Here is a 26,198-nt window from a genome sequence, read left to right on the forward strand (position 1 = left end):
TCTCGAATAGATGAGAGAATTGATCCTGAATAATTGCTTGGATTTGGAAAAGCTTAGGCAAGTGCACTCTAAAATGCAGTGAGTGAACAGATAAATGAATGAACGAGTCTTTCTCTTCTTGTTTTATTAACATGATAACTCAAAAACAATAAATGCTATGATCTTGCAACTCACCAAATTAAAACAAAAACGTAAAGAATGACATTGTTTTGCACCTGGTGAACTATGATGCACACAATCAATTGGAAAAGCAACTTTATTTTGCATATGTAATTTCTGGCAGATGTGGATTGATCATGGATTAGTTACATGTGTGCCCATCAGTCAGAGACAGACTGTTTCTGGATAAAAAAAAAAAAATGTACTCAGTCAGTAAAGTAAACTGTTATTTTTTTTTCTTGTTGTTCCACAGTGGTGAATTCAAACAACAGTAATACCTCCACACAAGCCAGTAGAAAGTATTTTGCATACATTTTGACGTGGAAGAAAAAGAATTCAAGCATGGTCAAGCTCAGTATGCAGTGAATGGGATCCGGGAGAGAGAGAGACAGAGGAGAACATGCAAGAATGCATTTCTGCACAGACATTTGTTACACTAAACAAATAAGCCATTATTTTCTGATTAGATATCACAATTTACATACTAAAAGGCAAATACAACCAACCAAAATGTTAAAAATCTCCAACCACCAGAAGAAAAGCCATTTCCCAGAATTCTGGAGGTTTCCTTTTCAATTATATTTTCATCTCCTTTTCAATTATAGTTTCATCTGTTACCTAACATGAATGCCAAATGAGATCTTCCTCTCTCTCAACTAATCAAAAATGATTAACACAAGTTATTAAATCAACTTATTCTTTCTCAGAATCATTTTCCTGTGTTTGTCATGGTCAGTCAGGTCAGTGTATGTGTCAAGACTGGGGTGAGTTTAGGAGGTTCAGTGTGGACCCACTGACTGGAGACACTAGACTGGTTACACTACTACACTGTGACTGGATGATTCTGAGTTAAAGGGAAGTTGAAGTTTAGAAGCATCAGTGTGACCCGAGGGTTGTAGGCTCAATCCCTGACCAGTTAGCAATAATAAAGGCAGGGAAGACCAACACAGATTCCGATGAATACCACAGTGTGAACTGGATGAGAGTCTACGACTCCCCCTGGATGGGAAGCCAGTCCATTGCAGATTGCTTCCCCAGTCAAGGCTGGTACCTGTTGACATTTGGGTGGTCGGAGGCCATGCATAGGAAGTGTCCACAAACAAAGACAGGTAGCATGACCAGGAATCATACAGCAGTCTAACTTTAAATATTTGGGTTTATATCCTTGTATTTGATGAAAGTATACGCCAAGTATCCTTCAAATGTAACTAAACTTTGAGTTCACATCTAGTTTACCATATTTTTCGGAGTATAAGTCACACTGGGGTATAAGAAATACCCATTGAAGAGGAAAAAGCCAAGAAGCACTGGAGTAGAACTTGAACATTTTTTTCTGTATTATCAGCTATTTAATTTGTGATTATTGTGGTGTACTTGTTATTAGCATCATACATTCTTTTATTATCAGAATTTATTTTGTTTTGTCATTATAAATTATTTTAAATAATGAATGTGTGATTATTCTTTTAGGTTTATAAGTTGCATAGGGCAGCATGTTGGCTTAGTTGTTAGCATTTGTTACCTCACAGCAAGAAGGCCATGGGATCAATTCCCATTTGTACTCTTTCTGTGTATAGTTTGCATGTTATCCCCGTGCTTGCAAAAGTTCCCTCTGGGTTCTCCGGCTTCCTCCCACATCCAAAGACATGCAGGTTAGGTGAATTGGAAACTTTAAATTGTCCATAGGGGTGTGTGTACACACGAGTGTGAAGGTGATTGTTTGTTGCTTTGTGACAGACTGGTGTCGTGTCCAGGGTGTACCTTGCCTTATACCTTATGACTGCTGGGATAGACTCCAGCCCCCTGTAACCGTTAACTGGGATAAGCGGGTATAGAGAATGGATGGATGGACAGAATTTGTAAGTTGCAGGACCTCCCAAACTAGCAAAAACTTAAAAACAAAAACATAAAATACGCTAGAAAATATGGCTCATCTAAGTTTTATTTTGTATTGCAACTATTAAAAATAATTAGAATTATTTTGGCTACTTGCACGTGGTCACTATAGCAGCAGTGGATGTAATAGGTGTAGAATATAAACGGTACCCCCCCCCCCCCCCAAAAAAAAAACCAGAACCCATATAAATTGTAATAAATCCTGCAAAGGTCCAGCAAATGTCTTCAATTTACTGGACTTACACTTCAGTCTGTGTACGATCATTCCCCAAAGTTTCAGTTATCTTGGATGCTTTGCATAAAAATCATGTTCTTTCAAAATTATGCTCCAAATGGTGTGATTTGTTGGTGAAATAGGCCTCCAGGCAAAATGTCTTTTCCTTGGTCAACCAAGACATGTTGGGGAAGACAACTGGAACAACAGTCTTCTACAACACACACCAAGATATGTTCTGGGATTTATTACAATTTTTATGGATTCTGTTTTTTTTTTTTGGGGGGGGGGGGGGGGTTGTCACCCTGTAGAACATTTTTACTCTCATAAATAAGTGATAATTGTTTTTTTGTTTTTTTTTTTTGCTTTTTTTCAATTTCCTAATTTTTTTGAAAAGCACCCTCTATGTGATATTCCCTACATGCCTGAAATGTTGAAATGTCGGTGTGGCATCGCTGTAGGTTTTTCAGTCTAGCTGTAAGTCCCTTCGAACACATGATGTTTGGAACTGCACTCTATTCACAATTATCATATTTGACATCTCCTCCTTTGCAGGTATATTGCATTTCAACTCCAGAAAGAGAGCGATGAGCAGGGAGGGTATAGAGCCCTGATGGCTCCTGTACAGTCAGATCCAGACTCTTTTTCATTCCAGCCTTTGATGTCATTACATCCCCCCCAATTAGCACAGAACTACAGGAGTCCAAAACATGGCTTCCTATCTGTGTGCCTGTTGGTGTTTGATCTCAGTGTGTGTGAGCGAGGGGAGGACGGAGGTTTACATTGTGAAATAAGGCCTCAGAAAATTCTCATTCATAGTTGTAAAAAGCACCTCATTTCCTGGCCGGTGCTTCAGCCCTCCAGAGGGGGTTTTGGAGACTCATTGCTTAAGAGGGAAACTGATTAGGTTTATCCTTATGACAGCCTCGATGACAAAGAACAGGGTATGAGATGTCTTCGAAACAAATGGGAGTCTGAAATCTAATGGCGCTTGGTTGAGTGCTCAGTAACTTGTCTGAGGTGTAATTATTAATCGTCTTAATGAGCAGAATGTAAAGTGGAGCCCGGCCGCAGCCTCGTCCATGACAAACGGAGATTTGGCAGGATAAATTTATGCCAGAAATGTGACTCATCTGACATTTTGGCAGGAGCGAGAGCATGGACAGCTTGCCAATTCAGTTTTAAATATTTAGTCATGTTCAGTAGGCACGAGGAACGTTTTTGAAACATGACTCAGAAGAACACTTGGTGCCGTATTAAGCAGTTGTACTTGAGCAGTGAACATTGAACTGATTTGTTAATGGAGATAATTACTATTGTGAAAGTGTCGTGACACGGACCCACAACAGGGGGCGGTAATGAACGGACAATGGATAAGCCAAAAAGTAACAATTTAATGTTGTGAATCGCACAACGAAGTACAGACAATAACAAAATGGTGGAATGTCAATTATACACAAAGTGATGTGTGGGCAGGCTTGAAGATAGAAGACGTCTGGCGAGAGAAGAGCCGGATCCCACACAGCTTCCACCACCAACGGACCTGAAGAACACCGGAGCCGCCAAGCCCTGCGCCCCAGGTGGCCACTGTCTTCAGCAGTCAGACCCGGTACTGCTGGCAGAGAACAGAAACAGTATTGATGAGTGCGAGTTGGCACACTCAGTAATCCCACAGTCTGTGTTTAGTTAGGAGGGAGCACCTCCACCTCCAATCACACACTCGTGCAGCTCCTGTCTAACCACTTATCTGGTTGGAGTGTGAAGCGAAGCCGTCGCTGATCACACCAAACGCCAATCCCACAGATAAGGCAAACACCACAGGAAAACGGCTACAAAAGAGTTCAGACTATTATTCAGTGTTAAGTCAGCAGAGAAGTTACCTGAATGGTAGCTGATTTCTCGGCAAGGAGGTGGAGTTGCAGTCCGGCCTTTGTAGTGGTGGTGATGGGTGACAGCTGGTGTTGATAGGTGACAGCTGTCACTTCCAGCGGCTCCAGCGCCCTCTCGAGCTTGGAGCCCGCACTCTATATCTGGTGGACTGGGAGGGGTATGGACCTGAGGAACGCTCCTGGGTGAAGAGGAGCTTCATCCTGGACCCGGCCCTCCTGGCCGATTTCTATGCAAGACATCCGGACAAGCCTGGTCGGACGCCAGGAGGCGCCCGTTGAGGGGGGGGGTCCTGTTGTGTGGGCCGCTGAAGAGGAGGTACTGCTGGCCCACCACCACCAGATGGCGCCCTGCTTAGAGTGCGGGCTCCAAGCACGAGAGGGCGCCAGACCTAGAAGAAGTGACAGCTGTCATTCATCCCCTGCCCCAGCTGTCACTTGTTCATCATCATCACCACCATAAAAGCCGGACTGCAACTCCACCTCCTCGCCGAGAAATCGACTACCATTCCTGAGGTAATCCGTCTCTGCAGTATTTGGATTAATCCACGTTTTGATCTCTGTTTGCAGCCGTTTATTCCTGTGGGACAGTTTTGTTGGAGGGGCGTGTTGTGGGAACCGCGACGTCTTCGCCTCCCACTCCCTCCAGATAAGTGACTGACAGGAGCTGCTTGAGTGTATGATTGGAGGTGGAGGTGCTCCCTCCCATCAGTGTTGGACTGTGTATTACTGAGTGTGCGGACTCACACTCACACATCCTGTTTTTGCTCTCTGCCAGCAGTACCAGGGTCGACAGCCGGGAACAGAGGCCACCTGGGGACTCGGGACTTGGCGGCTCCGGTGTTCTTCAGACCGTTGGTGGTGGAAGCTGTGTGGAGTACGGCTTCTCTCTCGTCGGGGGGGTCTCCTATCTTCGAGCCTGCCACACGTCACCTGGTGCTAATTGACTGTGCATATTTTCTGTGTCTTTTCGTTGTGTAGTGTCACAACATTAAATTGTTACCTTTTGGTTTAGTCATTGTCCGTTCATTTGCGCCCCCTGTTGTGGTCCGTGCTACGACACCTTCACAACAGGATTTCTCGGCCATCATCATGGACTCCGAGGGGCGTCAACCCGAGCTTGAACGGCCAATGGAAGAACCAGGAGCGCAGGCGTCAGCAGGAGGCGTGTTGAGTGAGCTGCAGCAGATCTTAACCGCCTTCACGGCTCGGTTAGACTTAGTGACCGAGCAGAATGTCCTCCTTAATCGGAGGGTGAAGGCTCTCACCGCCAGGGTGGAAGCGCACGAGCAGGGCGCTGCTGCAGCCGCTCCTCTGGCTGGTCCTGGGCCTGTATCAGACGTTCCACTGGTCGTTCAACGAACCCCCCCACCGTCCCCTGAAGCATACATAAGCCCTCCGGAACCGTACAGGGGCTGTGTCGAGACGTGCGCGGACTTCCTCATGCAGTGTTCGCTCGTCTTTTCACAGCGCCCTGTCATGTATGCATCAGACGCTAGCCGGGTGGCTTATGTGATCAATTTGCTTCGAGGAGAGCAATACTTATCTTATACTGGGTTTGTACGGGAGTTCAAACAAGTGTTTGATCATCCCAACAGAGGCGAGACCGCTTTGAACGTGCTGCTGTCGATGAGACAGGGGCGCCGTAGCGCAGCCGAGTATGCAGTCGACTTCCGCATCGCGGCAGCGAGGTCCGGCTGGAATAACGTTGCGCTCCACGCTGCCTTTGTAAATGGACTGTCACCGGTCCTTAAGGAGCACCTACTGGCTAAGGAGGAACCGCGGGATTTTGACGGGCTTATTGATTTAGTTATACGCTTAGACAACCGCTTAAACGAGCATCGTCGGGAGCAGGCCGGGGGGCGTGACCGGGCACGAGCCGTCCCTCCTCCTTCCGGTTCCGACAAAGTGACGTCGTCCCCACGCTTCACTGCCAGAGAGCTCCGTGTGGCTACAGCTCCCCCTGCTGAGGAGGCTATGGACACGAGCAGGGCCAAAGTAAAAACAAACATCAGACAAAGGAGACTGGCCCGCGGGGAGTGTTTTATCTGCGGCTCATGTGAGCACATGCAGAGGGACTGCCCTAAACGGTCAAACTACAACGCCCGTCCTTAGAAACTGGGCTAAGGGTGGGCCATAATACGCACGCGGGAAAACCCCGCAAATCTGCACGAATCCCAGTAACAATCCTGAGTGCGGATTTAACCCTTCATGCCCCAGCACTATTAGACACAGGGTCGGAAGGGAATCTGCTGGACAGCAGATGGGCAAAGGAAGTAGGGCTCCCCCTGGTGGCTCTGCCGGCACCATTGCAGGTGCGAGCACTAGACGGTACCCTGCTTCCATTAATCACACATCAGACTCAACCAATGACTTTGGTTGTGTCTGGGAATCACAGGGAGGAGATAGTGTTCCACGTCACACCATCTACTTCCCGAGTGATTTTGGGCTTTCCATGGATGGTGAAGCACAATCCCCGGATTGATTGGCCGTCTGGGGTTGTGACGCAGTGGAGCAAAATCTGCCACCGGGAGTGCCTAGGATCCTCGGTTCCTCCCGGCACTACGGCTAATGAGGAGGTCAAAGTCCCCCCCAATCTATCGGCGGTGCCAAAGGAGTACCATGATCTTGCTGACGTTTTCAGCAAAGATCTGGCGCTCACTCTTCCCCCGCACCGACCGTATGATTGTGCCATCGATTTGGTCCCGGGCGCTGAGTACCCGTCCAGCAGGCTGTATAACCTCTCACGTCCGGAACGCGAATCAATGGAGACCTACATCCGGGACTCCTTAGCTGCCGGGCTGATCCGAAACTCCACCTCCCCGATGGGTGCTGGTTTCTTTTTTGTGGGCAAGAAAGACGGCGGACTCCGTCCATGCATTGATTACAGAGGGCTGAACGAGATCACGGTTCGCAACCGATACCCGTTGCCCCTGTTGGATTCTGTGTTTACGCCCCTGCATGGAGCCCAGATTTTCACTAAATTGGATCTTAGAAACGCGTACCACCTGGTTCGAATCCGGGAGGGAGACGAATGGAAGACGGCGTTTAACACCCCGTTAGGTCACTTTGAGTACCTGGTCATGCCGTTCGGCCTCACCAACGCCCCCGCGACGTTCCAAGCTTTGGTAAACGATGTCTTGCGGGACTTCCTGCATCGGTTCGTCTTCGTATATCTGGACGATATACTCATCTTCTCCCCGGACCCTGAGACCCATGTCCAGCATGTACGTCAGGTCCTACAGCGGTTGTTGGAGAATCGGCTGTTTGTGAAGGGCGAGAAGTGCGAGTTCCACCGCACTTCTTTGTCCTTCTTGGGGTTCATAATCTCCTCCAACTCCGTCGCCCCTGATCCGGCCAAGGTTGCGGCGGTGAGAGATTGGCCACAACCGATAAGCCGTAGGAAACTACAGCAGTTCCTCGGCTTTGCAAATTTCTATAGGAGGTTCATCAAAGGTTACAGTCAGGTAGTTAGCCCCCTGACTGCCCTGACCTCCACCAAAGTCCCCTTCACCTGGTCGGATCGGTGCGAAGCCGCGTTCCAGGAGTTGAAACGCCGGTTCTCGACTGCACCAGTTCTGGTGCAGCCTGATCCTGATCGCCAGTACGTAGTTGAAGTGGACGCCTCTGACTCAGGGATAGGAGCCGTGCTGTCCCAGAGCGTGGAGGCTGATAAGGTTCTCCATCCTTGTGCCTTTTATTCCCGCAGGTTGACCCCAGCTGAACGGAACTATGACGTCGGCAATCGGGAACTCCTCGCGGTGAAGGAGGCTCTTGAAGAGTGGAGACACCTGCTGGAGGGGGCGTCGTTGCCCTTCACGGTTTTCACGGACCATAGGAACCTGGAGTACATCCGGACCACCAAGCGGCTGAACCCCAGGCAAGCCCGCTGGTCTCTGTTCTTCGGGCGCTTTGACTTCCAGATCACGCACCGCCCCGGGACCAAGAACCACAAACCAGATGCATTGTCCCGGGTGCATGAAGAAGAAGCCAAAGCAGAGTTGTCAAACCCCACCAAGACCATCATCCCCGAGTCCACTGTCGTGGCCACCCTCACCTGGGACGTGGAGAAGACTGTCCGGGAGGCCCTGACAAGAAGCCCGGACCCGGGGACCGGCCCCAAGAACAGACTATACATCCCACCAGAGGCAAGAGCTGCCGTCTTGGACTTCTGTCACGGGTCCAAGCTGTCCTGTCATCCCGGAGTACGCAGGACCGTGGCAGTAGTCCAGCAGCGCTTGTGGTGGGCGTCCCTGGAAACCGACGTCCGGGACTACGTCCAGGCCTGTACCATCTGCGCCAGGGGTAAGGCGGACCACCGGAGGACGACCGGACTCCTCCATCATCTGCCAGTGCCTCATCACCCCTGGTCTCACATCGGCCTGGACTTCGTCACGGGCCTCCCGCTGTCCCAGGGCAACACTGTGATTCTCACGATAGTGGACCGGTTTTCCAAGGCAGCTCACTTCATGGCCCTCCCGAAGCTCCCGACGGCCCAGGAGACAGCAGACCTCCTGGTCCACCACGTCATGCGGCTGCATGGGATACCGTCGGACGTCGTCTCGGATCGGGGCCCCCAGTTCTCTTCACAGGTGTGGAAGAGTTTCTGTAAGGAGCTGGGGGCCACCATAAGTCTCTCGTCCGGGTACCACCCCCAGACCAACGGCCAGGCAGAGCGGGCTAATCAGGAGTTAGAGCAAGCCCTCCGATGTGTCACCTCCACGCATCCGGCGGCCTGGAGTCACCATCTGGCCTGGATTCAGTATGCCCACAACAGCCAAGTTTCGTCTGCTACCGGCCTCTCCCCTTTTGAGGCATGTTTGGGGTACCAGCCCCAGTTGTTCCCGTTGGTGGAGGGAGAGATCGGTGTGCCCTCGGTCCAGGCCCACCTCAGGAGGTGCCGCCGGGTGTGGCGGGCCGCCCGCTCTGCATTGGTAAAGGCCCGGACGAGGGCTAAGGCCCATGCGGACCGCCGGCGTTCCCCGGCCCCCACATACCAGCCTGGGCAGGAGGTGTGGCTTTCGACCAAGGACATCCCTCTGTATGTCGCCTCCCCTAAATTGAAAGACAGATTCATCGGACCATTTAAGATCCTCAAGATCATCAACCCGGCCGCAGTGAAGCTTCGACTCCCGGCTTCACTGCGGATTCACCCCGTCTTTCATGTTTCCCGTCTCAAGCCACACCACACCTCGCCCCTCTGTACTCCGGGACCACCGCCGCCTCCTGCCCGGCTCATCGACGGGGAGCCTGCTTGGACAGTCCGCAGGCTCCTGGACGTCCGTCGTAAGGGCCGGGGTTTCCAATATCTGGTGGACTGGGAGGGGTATGGACCTGAGGAACGCTCCTGGGTGAAGAGGAGCTTCATCCTGGACCCGGCCCTCCTGGCCGATTTCTACGCAAGACATCCGGACAAGCCTGGTCGGACGCCAGGAGGCGCCCGTTGAGGGGGGGGGGTCCTGTTGTGTGGGCCGCTGAAGAGGAGGTACTGCTGGCCCACCACCACCAGAGGGAGCCCTGCTTGGAGTGCGGGCTCCAAGCACGAGAGGGCGCCAGACCTAGAAGAAGTGACAGCTGTCATTCATCCCCTGCCCCAGCTGTCACTCGTTCATCATCATCACCACCATAAAAGCCGGACTGCAACTCCACCTCCTCGCCGAGAAATCGACTACCATTCCTGAGGTAATCCGTCTCTGCAGTATTTGGATTAATCCACATTTTGATCTCTGTTTGCAGCCGTTTATTCCTGTGGGACAGTTTTGTTGGAGTGGCGTGTTGTGGGAACTGCGACGTCTTCGCCTCCCACTCCCTCCAGATAAGTGACTGACAGGAGCTGCTTGAGTGTATGATTGGAGGTGGAGGTGCTCCCTCCCATCAGTGTTGGACTGTGTATTACTGAGTGTGCGGACTCACACTCACACATCCTGTTTTTGCTCTCTGCCAGCAGTACCAGGATCGACAGCCGGGAACAGAGGCCACCTGGGGACTTGGGACTTGGCGGCTCCGGTGTTCTTCAGACCGTTGGTGGTGGAAGCCGTGTGGAGTACGGCTTCTCTCTCGTCGGGGGGGTCTCCTATCTTCGAGCCTGCCACACGTCACCTGGTGCTAATTGACTGTGCATATTTTCTGTGTCTTTTCGTTGTGTAGTGTCACAACATTAAATTGTTACCTTTTGGTTTAGTCATTGTCCGTTCATTTGCGCTCCCTGTTGTGGTCCGTGCTACAACACCTTCACAACACACACAACAAATTACATGCGATAATGGGTTTTTTGGAGGAAATTAACCCCAGTATATATATATATAAAAAATGGTTGAGTGGATGTTAACAAACAGCAGATGGCAGAATGTATTCTTCATGAGTGGAGAGCCAAAAAATAGAACCCTCCCACAATTGTGCCATTTGTCAAATTGATTTAAACTCACATGTGGTACTTTGATAAGAACCCCAGGCATGTTTCAGTATCAGCCATGTCAATGGTGACAGAGTCAAAGGGGAAAACAGAACCTGAGCGACTACACTTTCAGGGGAGAACATCCTAGTTGACAGGAAGCTGGTAGGGTGATGGACATCATAAACTCACTTACAAATTCTTTCTTACACCTTAATACCCTTAAAAACTCTCAAAATCAAAAAGATGCAAAAGCCATTAACTCTTGAAAACATTTATGAATATAAGTATTTTAGTTTTGTATGTTCTAATTTAATATACAGTAGTGTTCAGAATAATAGTAGTGCTATGTGACTAAAAAGATTAATCCAGGTTTTGAGTATATTTCTTATTGTTACATGGGAAACAAGGTACCAGTAGATTCAGTAGATTCTCACAAATCCAACAAGACCAAGCATTCATGATATGCACACTCTTAAGGCTATGAAACTGGGCTATTAGCAAAAAAAAGTAGAAAAGGGGGTGTTTACAATAATAGTAGCATCTGCTGTTGATGCTACAAACTCAAAATTATTATGTTCAAACTGCTTTTTTTTTTTAGCAATCTTGTGAATAACTAAACTAGTATTTAGTTGTATAACCACAGTTTTTCAGGTTTCACATCTGCGAGGCATTAATTTTGTTGGTTTGGAACCAAGATTTTGCTCATTTACTAGTGTGCTTGGGGTCATTGTCTTGTTGAAACACCCATTTCAAGGGCATGTCCTCTTCAGCATAAGGCAACATGACCTCTTCAAGTATTTTGACATATCCAAACTGATCCATGATACCTGGTATGCGATATATAGGCCCAACACCATAGTAGGAGAAACATGCCCATATCATGATGCTTGCACCACCATGCTTCACTGTCTTCACTGTGAACTGTGGCTTGAATTCAGAGTTTGGGGGTCGTCTCACAAACTGTCTGCGGCCCTTGGACCCAAAAAGAACAATTTTACTTTCATCAGTCCACAAAATATTCCTCCATTTCTCTTTAGGCCAGTTGATGTGTTCTTTGGCAAATTGTAACCTCGTCTGCACATGTCTTTTATTTAACAGAGGGACTTTACAGGGGATTCTTGCAAATAAATTAGCCTCACACAGGCATCTTCTAACTGTCACAGCACTTACAGGTAACTCCAGACTGTCTTTGATCATCCTGGAGCTGATCAATGGGTGAGCCTTTGCCATTCTGGTTATTCTTCTATCCATTTTGATGGTTGTTTTCTGTTTTCTTCCATGCGTCTCTGTTTTTTTTGTCCATTTTAAAGCATTGGAGATCATTGTAGATGAACAGCCTATAATTTTTTGTACCTGCATATACGTTTTCCCCTCTCCAATCAACTTTTTAATCAAACTACGCTGTTCTTCTGAACAATGTCTTGAACATCCCATTTTCCTCAGGCTTTCACAGAGAAAAGCATGTTCAACAAGTGCTGGCTTCATCCTTAAATAGGGGACACCTGATTCACTCCTGTTTGTTCCACAAAATTGATTAACTCACTGACCGAATGCCACACTACTATTATTGTGGACACCCCCTTTTCTACTTTTTTTCTACTAATAGCCCCATTTCATAGCCTTAAGAGTGTGCATATCATGAATGCTTGGTCTTATTGGATTTGTGACAATCTACTGAATCTACTTGTACCTTGTTTCCCATGTAACAATAAGAAATATACTCAAAACCTGGATTAATCTTTTTAGTCACGTAGCACAACTATTATTCTGAACACTACTGTAAATCTGAATGGATGTGGTATTTGGTCCCTTTGGCAACTCCCTTGTTTTCACAGCAGCAGATCTGAGGTGGATCTGCATGTCGATTTTGCACAGGTGATGCCCATAATGGTGCAACTCCATGCTGCAGAATGAGCAGGGGTGGTGCTTGAACTGGGAACATTCCACAGTGGAAACAAGTGCACTTAACTGCTTGGCCACATCGCTTTGATTTGCATTATTGTTAAATTATTACTGTGTTTGTGCGTGTTTTTGTAAAGGTAAACATACAAACATGGTAACATTTTTCAGACATCTCATTTGTAGTACGAGTTCAGAACATTGGCAGTGTCCCAATTCAGAGGCAACATCCTTTGAAGGCTGCATTCGTTGACCGCATATGACAGAGTGGTGCACTCCTTGGAATGTGGCCAATGAATGGTGCCTTCTGTCTCCTGAAAAAGAAGCATACAACAGGTGTGTCCTTCGCTGCCCAAACAATCCCAAGAGTCATTGCACCATTTTTTTCCAAGACAAAGTGATAAATTTTAAAAAATACAAAAGCACATTTTTGTGTTCCATATATACAACTGCAAATAAGTAATGCTTATAAGTAATGTATAAATATGCATTGAAAAATGATTACTAATCTACCGGTTACACCCACCATGCTAACTTGTCACATGCAACTGTCAAGGCTGCAAGGAGACAGCCTTGACAGGCTGTCACAATTGCTCCTTTGCAATTGTGGCAGGATAAGTTCCTGCCACAATTGCAAAACACCTCCTTTCAGAATGGTTGGTTCAGCTTCCGCAGTCTTGAAAGTCCAGATCTGTGTAGAATGCAGCCTTGAAAGGATGTGGCCCCTGAAATGGGACACAACCATATGTTTTGAAGAACAATTTAGGGCTAAATTCTGACAATGCTTCTCAGTTTCCAAGGTCCAAATGCAGTATGGCTCATATTACTGTCGAAGTTTTACCCAAAGCACACAATCAACCTTGTGACAAGGAAAAAAACCCCCCATCAGATTAATGTTGACAAATTATACTGTGTTTGTTGTCTTTCTGATGCCTGATTCTGTTTTTTTTTTCCTCTCTGTTTGAGGTGCGGCTCCACCCAAGTATGGGTGTGGTGTCTGTTTTGTGAATTGTTTTGTAATTTGTGTCAATAGCATGGCCCAAGCAGAGGGTCACCCCTTTGAGTCTGGTCTGCTTGAGGTTTCTTCCTCAGAGGGAGTTTTCCCTCACCACTGTTGCCTGTGTGCTTGCTCTGGGGGTTAGTAAGGTTAGATCTTATGTGTGTGAAGCGCCTTGAGGCAACTTTGTTATGATTTGGCGCCATATAAATGAAATGAATTGAAAATAAATTGAAACTGAATCGGAAAATGGATTATTCCATTTTCATGGAAGCCACCGTGGATATGTAAAAATGGTGTCTTAAAATGGGAGTTTTTCCAATGTTTCAGCTTGTTGAAGACCTAGGATCTTATTTAAACGGTAAATGGACTGCATCTTCCATTTAGCGCTTTCCATTTGCATCAGACACTCAAAGTGCTTAACAATTATGCCTCACCTTCACCCATTCACACAGACACACTCACACATCGATGTCAGGGTGCTGCCATGCAAGGAGCTCACTACACACCAGGAGCAACTTGGGAATTGACGACATTGTCCAAGGACCCTTAGTGATTTTCCAGTCAGGCTGGGGTTTGAACTGAGGATCCTCTGGGCTCAAGCCCAACGTTTAACCACTAGACCATCACACCCCACCCCCAACCCAATCCAAAGGTGCCAATTACAAAACATGTAAATGTGGACAGTCACTAACACTTTAATATATATGCTTTTTTTTCCATTTTGTTGTATCTGTACAGAATGACACAGCACAGCACCAGTTTCTACCCTCATGTGGTTTCAGACTTGGTTAATGTTTTTACTGCAGAGTAGTGATATACCACCAGGCTTCATATAGACTGGGAATCACCTGTAGACCTGGATGAAAATTCACATGTACCTAAATATACAAAGTAATTTGGGGCTGAAACTGTGGTCACAAGCCTTTTTCTACAACTGTTAAGTCCCTGACCTTTTGGTTGGATGATAATCCACTCTACCCAGTTAGCTGGTCCTGAATAAATTACAACAGGTTAACCACCAGGCTAGCTAAGTTCTAAATAGCATCGTAATCCACTCTACCCTATTAGCTGGTTGTAAAGATATTACAATAGGCTAACTACCAGGTTAGTTGAACCCTAACTAGCATCAGCCTCATTCTACCCAATTAGCCGGTCCTAAATATATTACAGCAGGCTAACTACCAGGGTAGTTAAGCACTAACTAGCATAGTAACCAACTCTGCCCAATTAGCTAGCACTAAATATATTACAACTAGCATGACAACTGGCCCTGAATTGGTCCAGATACTGGCTTCTCTCTCCTAGCCTGTGATTGGTAGGTGGCCGAGACGCTGACGTCAACCTCGCTTTGGTGTTGCATGAGTGCTGCTCTCCTATTGGTCATTTAGGAGTGGGAAATCTCACTCCATGCTGGAGGCCAGTATCTGGCCCAATTCATAGCTTTGATGGTTGTCGGCTATATTACAACAGGCTAACTACCAGGCTAGTTAAGCGCTAACTAGCTAACTGTCAAATCATATTTCCATACTACATGAATTCACTAACGTAACATAATGTATGATGCAGTGTATGTGTGTGAAGTCACAGGTAGCTGACATGATTAAGTGAAGAAACTTATCTCGATGAAGAGTGAAACATCAAAGAACTAAACAAGTCAATTTGACAGGACTTGTTCCTACTTGGATATCATGACCCAGATGACTGATACTCTCTGCAGACAGCCGATATGATGTTATGAAATAGATCTGAGCTGCTTAGTAACAGTGGCACAGTAGTTACTGTTATCTTTTTACATTAATAAACCATTAAATGTGACAGTACTAGGCACACTGCAGAATAATAATACAGTAACGCTGTAGAAGTGTACAATTAACACAGAAATTTGTTACAATGCAGTAATAAAGACCTTAATAATGTGATGTAATTAGCACTGCATCCCATAAATGCAGGATAAACAATCCATTCCTGACATTTTTGTTGGACAATGTTTCCATTTTGCGATGACTGGGGTGTTATTTGATAACAGAGCATCAAAAATATGAAACAGAATTTTAACAAAGTGTCATAAAAGGTGCAGGATACCTAGAAGATTTTACTATGACTACACACACAGAATACAGCTTCTAATTCCTAAAAACATAAAAGAACATAGGAAAAACATCTGCCTGAGGCGATTAGCTGAAGGTGTTGCAGTCCTTTTAAGAAGGGCCAGCAGTTTGGGAGCATTTATCCCTTATACTGCCCACAATTTGGCTGTGTGTCAAACAACAAGGTGAAAGCAAGGAGAAGGGAGGGAGCACCAACTGTGCCTGATGTTTCAGCTGGAAGTGTATCAAAGCAACTCCTGCTCACATTTGAAAGTGACCAGTTAGGATCACACATCAGTTCCTTGATGAGCCAGGATTTCTGGACTTTTGTCGTAATTTAAGCCTCCTACACAAACCACCTCCAGCTGCATTATGGTGAAGCCTCATCTGAATCTCATGCAACGTTTCTGCTGGCTGGCAGCTTTTCCTGATGCAGAGAGGCGTGCAGACAAAGATGCACATGCCAGCAGGAAATTAACAGCATTATCTTATATTCTTGATTAATTTCTGTTTTTGGCAGGTACAACAGAAAACAAGTAGAAGGCACTCAGAGAGCACATACCTCTGCCAAGAACAAACATGTAACTTAGTGGAATGTTCATGTCTGATCACTTGTAAAACATTCAATAACTTCAATAATATTTCGACAAACATGTTTGTGGTTGAAGCTAGCTGATTTATTTTGATACCACTGGATTCCATGGCCCTTAAAATGGTGGTTTAGCTGTCAAAATCACATTTCTAGGTTATTTAGAAGCTGAGATATCCACAAAAAAACCTTTATTACGGCAGCCATTTTGTAGAATCCAAGATGGCGGCCATATAGGTATCAGAGAAAATGGAAACATTGTTTTTCTCATTGCTTATACAATAAGGTTTCCAAAAATGTATAGTTTTGATACTCTCCACAAAAATCCAACGAAAGTACATAGTGAACCTGACTAATATTCTGGAAAACTTGTTCCAGATCAAATTCAAAATAAAAATCCCTCCTTTTCTAGGACATTCTTCATCTTCTCACCAAATTTTATCAACATGCTCTGAGAATGTTTTGCATTAAATGATGCTACGTGCCAAATATTGTTCTGGATCACAGACCAAAATATACTGTATTTCAGATCACTTCCCAAATTGAATCACATATTTCCTGGAACAAAATTTATCTGCTCACCAAATTTAATCAAAATCTGTTCATTACCTGCTACATGACAAAAAAAAAAAAAAAAAAAAAAAAAAAAGAGAGAGAGAGAGACAAATTCTGGTCAATAATATTACTTCCTTGGCAAAGGTCAAATATATCCACTCACATGTGATGAGATTTTTTGCACATTGAATATTTAATCTAATTTTGTAGTGGTTGAGCTTTTGTGTATTAATGTATAGCAGTCTTAATCAATAAACAAATAAATAAATAAAAACAATGACAAATATACAAAAGGATAAAAAAAAAAGCTAGAAGCTAGAGAACGCATACCTCCACCAAGGAAAGATATGATCTGGAAAATATGTTCCAGATGTAAATTCAGAATAAAATTCTTAATTTTCTAGGCCACTAAACATCTGCACACCATATTTAATGAACATCCTCTCACAACTTTGGTACATAGCAACATTTAATACAGTTAACAAACATTCCTTCTAGTTCTCACTTCCAGATTATATTCCAGATCACCTCCAAAATTAAATCATGTATTTCCCGGAACATTATCTATCTGCTCATAATTTCAATTCAGTTTCAATTTATTTAATTTATACAGCAACCAAATCACAGCAAAGCTGCCTCAAGGCACTTCACACAAGTAAGGTCCAACCTTACCAACCCCTAGAGCAAGCACACAGGCAACAGTGGTAAGGAAAAACACCCTCTGATGATTTGAGGAAGAAACCTCAAGCAGACCAGACTCAAAGGGGCGTCCCACTATGTAGGCCATTCTAACAAAAAGGTCTACAATACAGCTCACCATTTGTTCATTACTTTTTGAGTTATCCCACTAAAATACAAACAAACCAGCCTGTGAAAACATCACCTTCTCTGCAAAAGTAAAAAAATTAATTAATTAAAAAATAAAAACAAATGTAATTAATAAATAATAATAATAATAATAATAATAATAATAATAATAATAATAATAATAATAATAATAATAATAAAAACTACCCTCTCATTTGATGAGAAGGTAATTTGGTTTCTCACTAAAGGAGGTTAGAAAAAAACCTTCTTGTCCTAGGTTTTTATTTTTTAAATGCCTAGTATCAGTGGACTTAGCTCACCAGTCGAGAAACAAACACAGAAACACGTGTTTATAACTGGGTGCTGATACTCAGAGAGATTAATCACCAAGCTGTTTTTCTAATAAAATTGTGGCAGTCGGCAGCACCGGATTCACAGCAGAATATGAGAATCTGTCCAGATTGTGTAGCTGGATTGAAAACAGACAATCTTGATAAAAACTTGTATGTTCTGTGCAGGATATTTCCCATGTATCCATTCTCAGCCTGTAATTACATTTCAACTATATGCAGCATTCAAAATGCCAAAGTTGTGGCTTGCAGCTCAAAGCTGCATTGCAAAAATGAATGCTTGAAGTCGATAAGCAATATCTAATTTAATACAAGACTGAGCTGCTAGTGCCCCCAAACCCACTGCAACTACTGATTTAATTTCAAAAAAGTGTTACATGTACCAAAATACAAGATAATATATTGTTAACTTGAGATAACTAAATGGTTGAGCTGGAGTGCAGAATTTGTAACAAGGTTTTGTAAGAGCCACTCATAATTAAGAACATACATTTGCACAGTATTTTTTGTTGGAAAACCCCTGAAGAATAACAATTACCAAAATGATGTTTACATTTTATTTATGCTTTGATAACTAAATAGAACAGCCTGGAAGATGGAGAAAAGATTATCAGGCAATATTAAGTATGCTTCATATGAAAGAAAATAAAAAAAGGAAAAGTCTGATCTGATATAATATGACAATATATCAAGAAGAATAGTACGTTTTCTTTTACATCACCTCTACATATTGGCGGTATTGTGCTTTGATAAGACTTTTGCAACTAGAACACAGATACAGAAAAAAATTTAACAGCCTCACAAAACTCACCTAGAAAACTTCTACCTCCTGCTGCTCCTCCTGCGTCGAGATAAAATGAAACGAGGTTAAATGGAGACAGCGTGCACGGTGCTTCATCGCTCATCGGGCACGTGTGTGAAAATGAAATGGAATGATTTAACTTAAAACAAAATCAGGCGCAGCTCATCCTTTCATGATGCCCACCGAGACGTGAGCCAACGCACGCGTAAAATCTTGCTTTACCTGTATGTTATTGAGGCAAATTTGTTAATGATAGTTGCTATGCGTATATATGTGTGTATATATATATATATATATATATATATATATATATACATACATACACACAGTAAATTTTGGAGAGTAAAATATACTCTGCCGGGATAACATTTGGTTCCACTCTAAATACAGTAAAATACACTCTATTATAGAGTGAAATCAGCTCTACCGTCTTGTCAAATCAAGTTTTTCTACTCCAATAAGAGTTATTCACAGCATGATGGAGTTGATTTTACACTGTGATAGAGTTGATTTAACTCTATTTGGACTGGGACCAAATCAAATGTTTTATATATATATATATATATATATATATATATATATATATATATATATATATATATATATATATATATATATATATATATATATATAATAGTATGTATAGCTAACTGAAAAATGAAATTGCAAAACATGCAGTGGACAAATGCAAGCATGCATCGACAAGATGAGACCTGAAATCGTCACCTTATGTTTGAAATGGTAGATAACGCGCCTCTATCATGAGCACGAGAATTCACCTCCACCCTTCAGTACACTGTTAGAAAGCCTGTATGAACACAGATACATTCTCATACAAAGTACACAGAGTCCGACTGTTGTTTTTACAGCACGTTGCAACAGCTCACATGTGCTGCTACATGTACAGTGGAGTAAGCATTACGACTATTTAGTCCCAACAGAACGTCACATGGTGCTCTGTTACATAAAGGCATGGGGGCTCTTTTTCCGTTTACAATGAGATAACTGTACATTTCCGTTATTTGCTTTTTCCCCTTTTTGATTCTGTTTTTGTCTTTTTGAAAGAGAGGTTCGTGTTGGCAACATTTCTCCATGAGCATCATTTTGTGGCAGTATTCCAGAAGAAAACGTAGAGTTTCGAGTGCTGCATGATGGCTGTTGTGGAAATTGAACAGGTATTTTTATTTTTTTGTGTGTTTGGAGAATTGCCTCCACTTGGCTGAAGATCACATTTGATGAGTCAGTTGTCCTCCACTTCCATGAAAAGTTCCTCCATTTGAGGCTGACTTCAGATCAGTCCCTTGCACTCTGTGTAGGAGATAGTCCAGTCATGTAGTTGGCTTTGGTTGCATAACGCGGACTTTAACGCTTCACCTGTTTCTTCTCAACAAGTGAAGTCTTCAAAGTTACCCTGGCCCGGGTGGTGAGGTAGCATGTTACCAGGATATGTTGCTGGCGTACGCAGGTTCTCACAAGGAGCCTGAAAGCAAAACAAGGACAAAATCAGTGGCTCAAGTGGTTAGTATGCTTACCTCCCAAAGAGAAGGTTCCCAGTTCATGGCCACGTGTTCCATTCTCCTTCTATGTCTGGAGTCTCACATTAAAACGTTGAGATTATTCTGATCATTTTGATATGCAAGTACCTGGTTCCTGAACACGTCCGCGTGTCTGTGAACTCCAGAGAGTTAAGGACACTGTTGCTAATAGGACCAAATTCCTGTGTGGTTGAATCAGGGACAAATTTTCTCAGCTGCCTCTTCAAAGACTGTTTTTGTATATGGAATATTGTTATTGAGTGTTCTGATACAGCTTGCTGGAACTGTGGTCAATAAATCACTTTTTTTTTTTTTTTTTACCAACCATCATTGCAGTTTTCTGCAATGGGGTCTCCTGTTGTGCCTTTGCACATCCCTATTACTCAGAGCTCAATCCCAGTAGTTTGGCTACATCAAATTCATGACGGAGACGGCCCTTTAGTTGTGTTCTGGTCTTTTACACTGTGGTGTGCTGGGGGGGGGCAGCACATCCAAGAAGGACACATCCAGGCTGGGTAAACTGATCAGGTGGGCTGGTTCAGTGGTTGGCATGCAGCTGGACTCTGGTGATGGTGGCAGAGGAGAGAACACTGGACAAACTGCTGGACATTATGGACGATTCCAGTCACCGTCTGCAAACCGTCAACAGTAACTGTTCCTTCCCAAGTGCAGGACCAACAGACTGAAAAACTCCTTTGTCCCTCAGGCCATCAGACTGTACAACTCCTCACTCAAGGGGAGGGGGAGTAACAGGAAGACAGGGAACAGGAAGGAGAGGAACAGTAGTAGTCAGTAAACCAGTACTGATCAGTATGTCTGGTATTTATATTGTGTATTTGTATTTAAATTTGCAAACTGTTTTTCTTTTTTCACTTTTGAAACTGTGTGCTTCTTATCCTGTGTACTGTGATACAATGCTGCTCGAACTTTCCCAAGGGATCAATAAAGTTGTATCTAATGTAATTTAATCTCAAGTGTCATTGTTAATGTTTTTTCTGTCAGTTGTTTGGGGTCACAACAGTGGATTTGGTATCTGGCAAAAGGTTTTCTCTGCATGTTCTTCCTGACACAACTCCAGTTATATATGGAGAAACACGGGCACAACTCCTCGTGTTCCAAAGCTGTCTTCCAGCCAAGAACTAATCGGGATTTACGCTGTTTAACTTCTGAGATTTGACAGGATCAGGGCATCACAGAGCAGCTGAGCCTGCTTTTCCTTCTATACCAAATGAAATACACCCATGTGTGCTCATCCTTGCAACCTCCACAAAACAACAAACCTGTAAGAAAATAGCCTCCCCGGTAAGGTCTATTCCAGAGTACTGGAGAGGAGAATTCGACCGATGGTCGAACCTCGGATTCAGGAGGAGCAGTGTGGTTTTCGTCCTGGTTGCGGCACACTGGACCAGCTCTACACGCTCCATCGGGTGCTCGAGGGTTCATGGGAGTGTGCCCAACCAGTCCACATGTGTTTTGTGGATCTGGAGAAGGCGTTCGACCGTGTCCCTCGGGGCACCCTGTGGGGAGTGCTCTGGGAGTACGGGGTCCGGGGTCCTTTGCTAAGGGCTATCCGGTCCCTGTACGACCGCAACAGGAGCTTTGTTTGCATTGCCGGTAGTAAGTCAAACCTGTTTCCAGTGCACGTTGGCCTCCACCAGGGCTGCCCTTTTTCGCCGGTTCTGTTCATTATTTTTATGGGCAGAATTTCTAGGCGCAGCCAGGGTGTAGAGGGAGTCTGGTTTGGGAACCACAGAATCTCATCTCTGCTGTTTGCGGACAATGTGGTTCTGTTGGCTTCGTCAAATCAGGACCTTCAGCGTGCACTGGGGCAGTTTGCAGCCGAGTGTGAAGCGTCCGGGATGAAAATCAGCACCTCCAAATCCGAGGCCATGGTTCTCGACCGGAAAAAGGTGCTTTGCCCTCTTCAGGTCAGTGGAGTGTCCTTGCCTCAAGTGGAGGAGTTTAAGTATCTCGGGGTCTTGTTCACGAGTGAGGGACAGATGGAGCGTGAGATCGATAGACGGATCGGTGCAGCATCTGCAGTGATGCGGTCGCTGTATCGGACTGTCGTGGTGAAGAGAAAGCTGAGTAGGGGGACAAAGCTCTCGATTTACCGATCGATCTACGTTCTGATCCTCACCTATGGTCATGAGATTTGGCTCATGACCGAAAGAACGAGATCGCGAGTACAAGCGGCCGAGATGAGTTTCCTCCGCAGGGTGGCTGGGCGCTCTCTTAGAGATAGGGTGAGGAGCTCAGTCACTTGGGAGGAGCTCGGAGTCGAGCCGCTGCTCCTCCACGTTTAAAGGAGTCAGTTGAGGTGGCTCGGGCATCTTTTCCAGATGCCCCCTGGACGCCTCGCTGGAGAGGTGTTCCAGGCACGTCCCATCGGGAGGAGGCCCCGGGGAAGACCCAGGACACGCTGCAGGGACTACATCTCTCGGCTGGCTTGGGAACGCCTTGGGGTTCCCCCGGAGGAGCTGGGGGAGGTGTGTGTGGATCGGGAGGTCTGGGTGGCTTTGCTTGAGCTGCTGCCCCCACGACCTGACTCCGGATAAAGCGGAAGAAAATGGATGGATGTAAGAAAATAAGAAAGTTGCCAAGATTTTCTTACAAAAACACCAAAAACAGGTCAGTGATGAAGCAGGATGGAGAGAGAGGAAGTGAGGAAAAACCATGTTCTCTTCCTCTGCTGCAGCTCCAATTTACAATTAAACTGAACCCGCTTCATTTACATTTGGAAATAAGTGAGCTGTCACACCTTCCAAACCTGTCACTCTGGCCTGTCCCTGCTGGTTAAGTCCCTGAGCTTCCATTATATTCAAACAACTTTCCTACTCCCCCCAATTTTCACTCTCTCTCTTATCCAAATCGTTTTTTAGCTTCCTCCTCATCACTCAAGCAGTTTCTTTCCTTGCTCCATCTTTCTTCCTCACTCTCTTCTTCCTCCCGCCTTTGTCCTGCCCTCCTTAATTCTGGCTGCAGGAAACCATTGAGGAGACAGAAGGGAGTTTGTCGCTGTCAACGTGATGCAGTGTGACACAGCGCAAGCACTTAGCAGCAGCTTACTCACGTGGCGCTTCACATCATCCAGGCTCAACACGGCTCCCCGGTCCTTGTTGCTGCGACCTTTGTGTTTCTTCTTCACACACTGGCACAGCTTGTACTTGAGCACCTGAAAAATAAGCCTTGGGTGTAAAACACACCATTCACTGACCCTCACTCTTTGGCAAGAAGATACAGAATATGTAAGTGCAACATTTTGTTTGTCTGTGGATTGTACAGTTTTTTTTAAGTTTCTTTTCCTTTGAGACATTTGGTAAACAATGCGCAGTGTCTGCTGATCTGAGTACACACACTCAAAGTGCTCCTTCAAAAAAGCTCCGCATTCCCTACAAATCAGCAGCTAAATGCTGATGTCGGGAAGATGTTTTCAAATGATGATACAAGCATGAAACCTGGTAAGAACATTCATATTTTCAAGATCAGCTGATGAGCCAAGCAGAAATCCAAGATGGCTGCCATTTTTTTTCAAGATGACAAATATGTATTGCCACAGTTACTTTGAAAAGTTACTTTATTAGTTAATTTATGCAATTTACTTCATTAGCAGCTTTATGCAGTTTCTTTATTAGGTGCGGCCAACAATTGGCAACTAGTAAGTAATGTAACTAATAAGGCAACTAGTAATCTCACTTGGTTACTCTTAAGATTGAGTAATCAGCAAAGTAACTAATAGTTATTTTTCTGACTACTCAGTCTTGAAAATAACCAAGTTAGATAAGTTATAAGTTACATTTAGCACCTGCTGACAAGTTGTCCATAGCTGCTAATGAAGTAACTGTATAAAGTAACTGTAAAATGTAACTGTATAAAGTACTAAATAACATGACCAAAGTGATGTGCAGCGGCACAAAGCTTGCTCATGGTACAGGGAGTCCCAAACAGGAAGTGCCAAATTTTGAGTCCACAATGAAACAGGAAATGTCAAACACTTCCTGGATTGATAGACATGATCCCATGGAATCTCGCAGGAACTCAGTGGCAAGTTCATACTGAAACAGCAAGTGCAAAATTTTTGATTCCACGGTGAAACAAGAAATGTCAAATGTTGAACACTTCCTGGCATGGGTGGAGCTAGAGCAGAGGCCAGGGTTGCACTGGACTCCTCTGAAATCTGACTGGACACAGATAACTGACATGTCACGACACCACATGTCTGGTTGAAAAGAGCTGCATTTTGAAATCAGTGAGTCATATTGAATGCTAGGCTCCTCCTGTCCAGTAGTTGGTGCTGTGTACCACAAAAAGTTCTAATCCACCTTATCAGAAAAAGAAGAAAAATGTTTGACTCGCAAACTCCAAATGACACCAAAGTTATATTTGTAAGTAAAAAACCACATTTTATGCCAGAAATGAGGTCCAGGTTGTTAAAAGTGGCATTTCTCCTTTGCCTTATATACACACATGTTTTTTCCAGTGATTTTTAAGTAAGCAGGCAGATGTTGATTCATGAGATATAAAGTGAAGACACTCAGGCTGAAAGAAATACAGGTAATTTACTCCTCCTCTGTTCTGTATAAAACCTGTGTAACCTCTTAATTTTGCTATCTGAGTGACACACCAGTGACACACAATGTTAGATAAATAAATTGAAAGTTATCTTCCTTAAATTCAAACTCAAAGCAAATCTCTACAACTTGATATAAATTAATTAAAAATCTAAAATCCAGCTTCCTGATGAAGTGGTGTAGAGGAGTATTTTCTTAAAAAGAAGACCTGAAAGTTCAGCTACAGTTTGCCAGAAAGTACATCTGCGATGAAAGCTTAGATCTGATGTTTTGTTGAAAGAAACTTTTGTATTTCTTCATAATTGATGTAAATAAAGTTCAAGACATATTCAGCGACTTGGAAATGTTCATGTTTCCATCCCCTGACTTGTCTGAAGAAAACTGGCAGTAAAACTGATTATTATTGACAGGTTTTATCAAGTTTTAGAGATTTGCTTTCAGTTTGAGTTGAGGAAGGTAATTAGGAGGGTCTGGGGGGTGGAGCTCCCCCAGAAGCTGAAAGGGCTTCGCCATGGGTAAATCTGTTTCCTGACATGAGTGATTGGTTGGTTGGTATAACACACAACTTACTGAAACGTACGGTGGGTTTTACAAATAAATCTGTATTTGTAAATATGTAATTTTTTTCAGTTGTAAAAAAAAAGTCAATGTGAAAACTGAAAATTCTGTTTGTTAAGTGGATTCAGCACTTTTAGCAAATCTGTGGCACTTGGTATTCATACAGCCATGACCATTGCCATCTGATTGCAGTGTTCATGTCAGTATGAACAGCATTTACCCATAATGCACTGCAGCATGTGTGTCTAAACACTAAGACCTTCAAAATTAGTGCATGAATTTAAAAATAAAACATATAGCTGATATTTTCACTTTATAAAACAACAGACATGATGTTAATTTACAGTGCTGTGAAAAAGTGTTTGCCCCCTTGACCCTTTACATGTTAGATTTTTATTAGGACATCAAAAAACAAAGCAAAAATTCAGGCCTTGTATATTCAAATTCCTAAAATCATGCACTTTAAACTCACAGTGAAAGGTAATCTCTACATCACTAATTAAAAGAAACAAAAATCTAAAAGCCAAAATGATGGTGTGAATTAGTAAGTGCACCCTTTAGTATAGCACATGTAAACCATCACTTTTATAGACTTCTTACAGACTGAAAAGCTGATCCACTAATGAAAACATTTGCTTCAATAATTAGCGGTTAGCGGATTACAGGAACTGTGCCCACCACTGGGTGGCACTAACAAAAAGACAGGTGGCAGAGCTGAAGATGTTGCAATTCTCTTTGGGAGTGACGAGGATGGACAGGATTAGGAATGAACATATCAGAGGGACAGCTCAGGTGGGACAGTTTGGAGACAAAGTCAGAGAGGAGAGATTGAGATGGTTTGGACATGTGCAGAGGAAGGACCCAGGGTATATAGGGAGAAGGATGCTGAGGATGGA

General features: G+C 44.3%; 1 protein-coding gene across 3 annotated transcripts in view; it reads right to left on the reverse strand.

Moving 5' to 3' along the window:
- Positions 1 to 19,591: 19,591 nt before the first annotated feature.
- Positions 19,592 to 26,198, reverse strand: part of asic1b (acid-sensing (proton-gated) ion channel 1b) — an 856,126-nt gene continuing 849,519 nt past the window's right edge. For all 3 annotated transcript variants that reach the window (XM_034166038.1, XM_034166036.1, XM_034166037.1), the window contains 2 exons: positions 23,247 to 23,348; positions 19,592 to 20,118 (listed from right to left, as the gene is read on the reverse strand). In XM_034166038.1, the coding sequence (XP_034021929.1) occupies positions 20,023 to 20,118; positions 23,247 to 23,348 (198 nt within the window). In that variant the 3' untranslated portion in view covers positions 19,592 to 20,022. The remainder of the gene's footprint in view (positions 20,119 to 23,246; positions 23,349 to 26,198) is intronic.

The sequence above is a fragment of the Thalassophryne amazonica genome, chromosome 3 (assembly GCF_902500255.1).
Source record: "Thalassophryne amazonica chromosome 3, fThaAma1.1, whole genome shotgun sequence".
Taxonomy (NCBI): Eukaryota; Metazoa; Chordata; class Actinopteri; order Batrachoidiformes; family Batrachoididae; genus Thalassophryne; species Thalassophryne amazonica.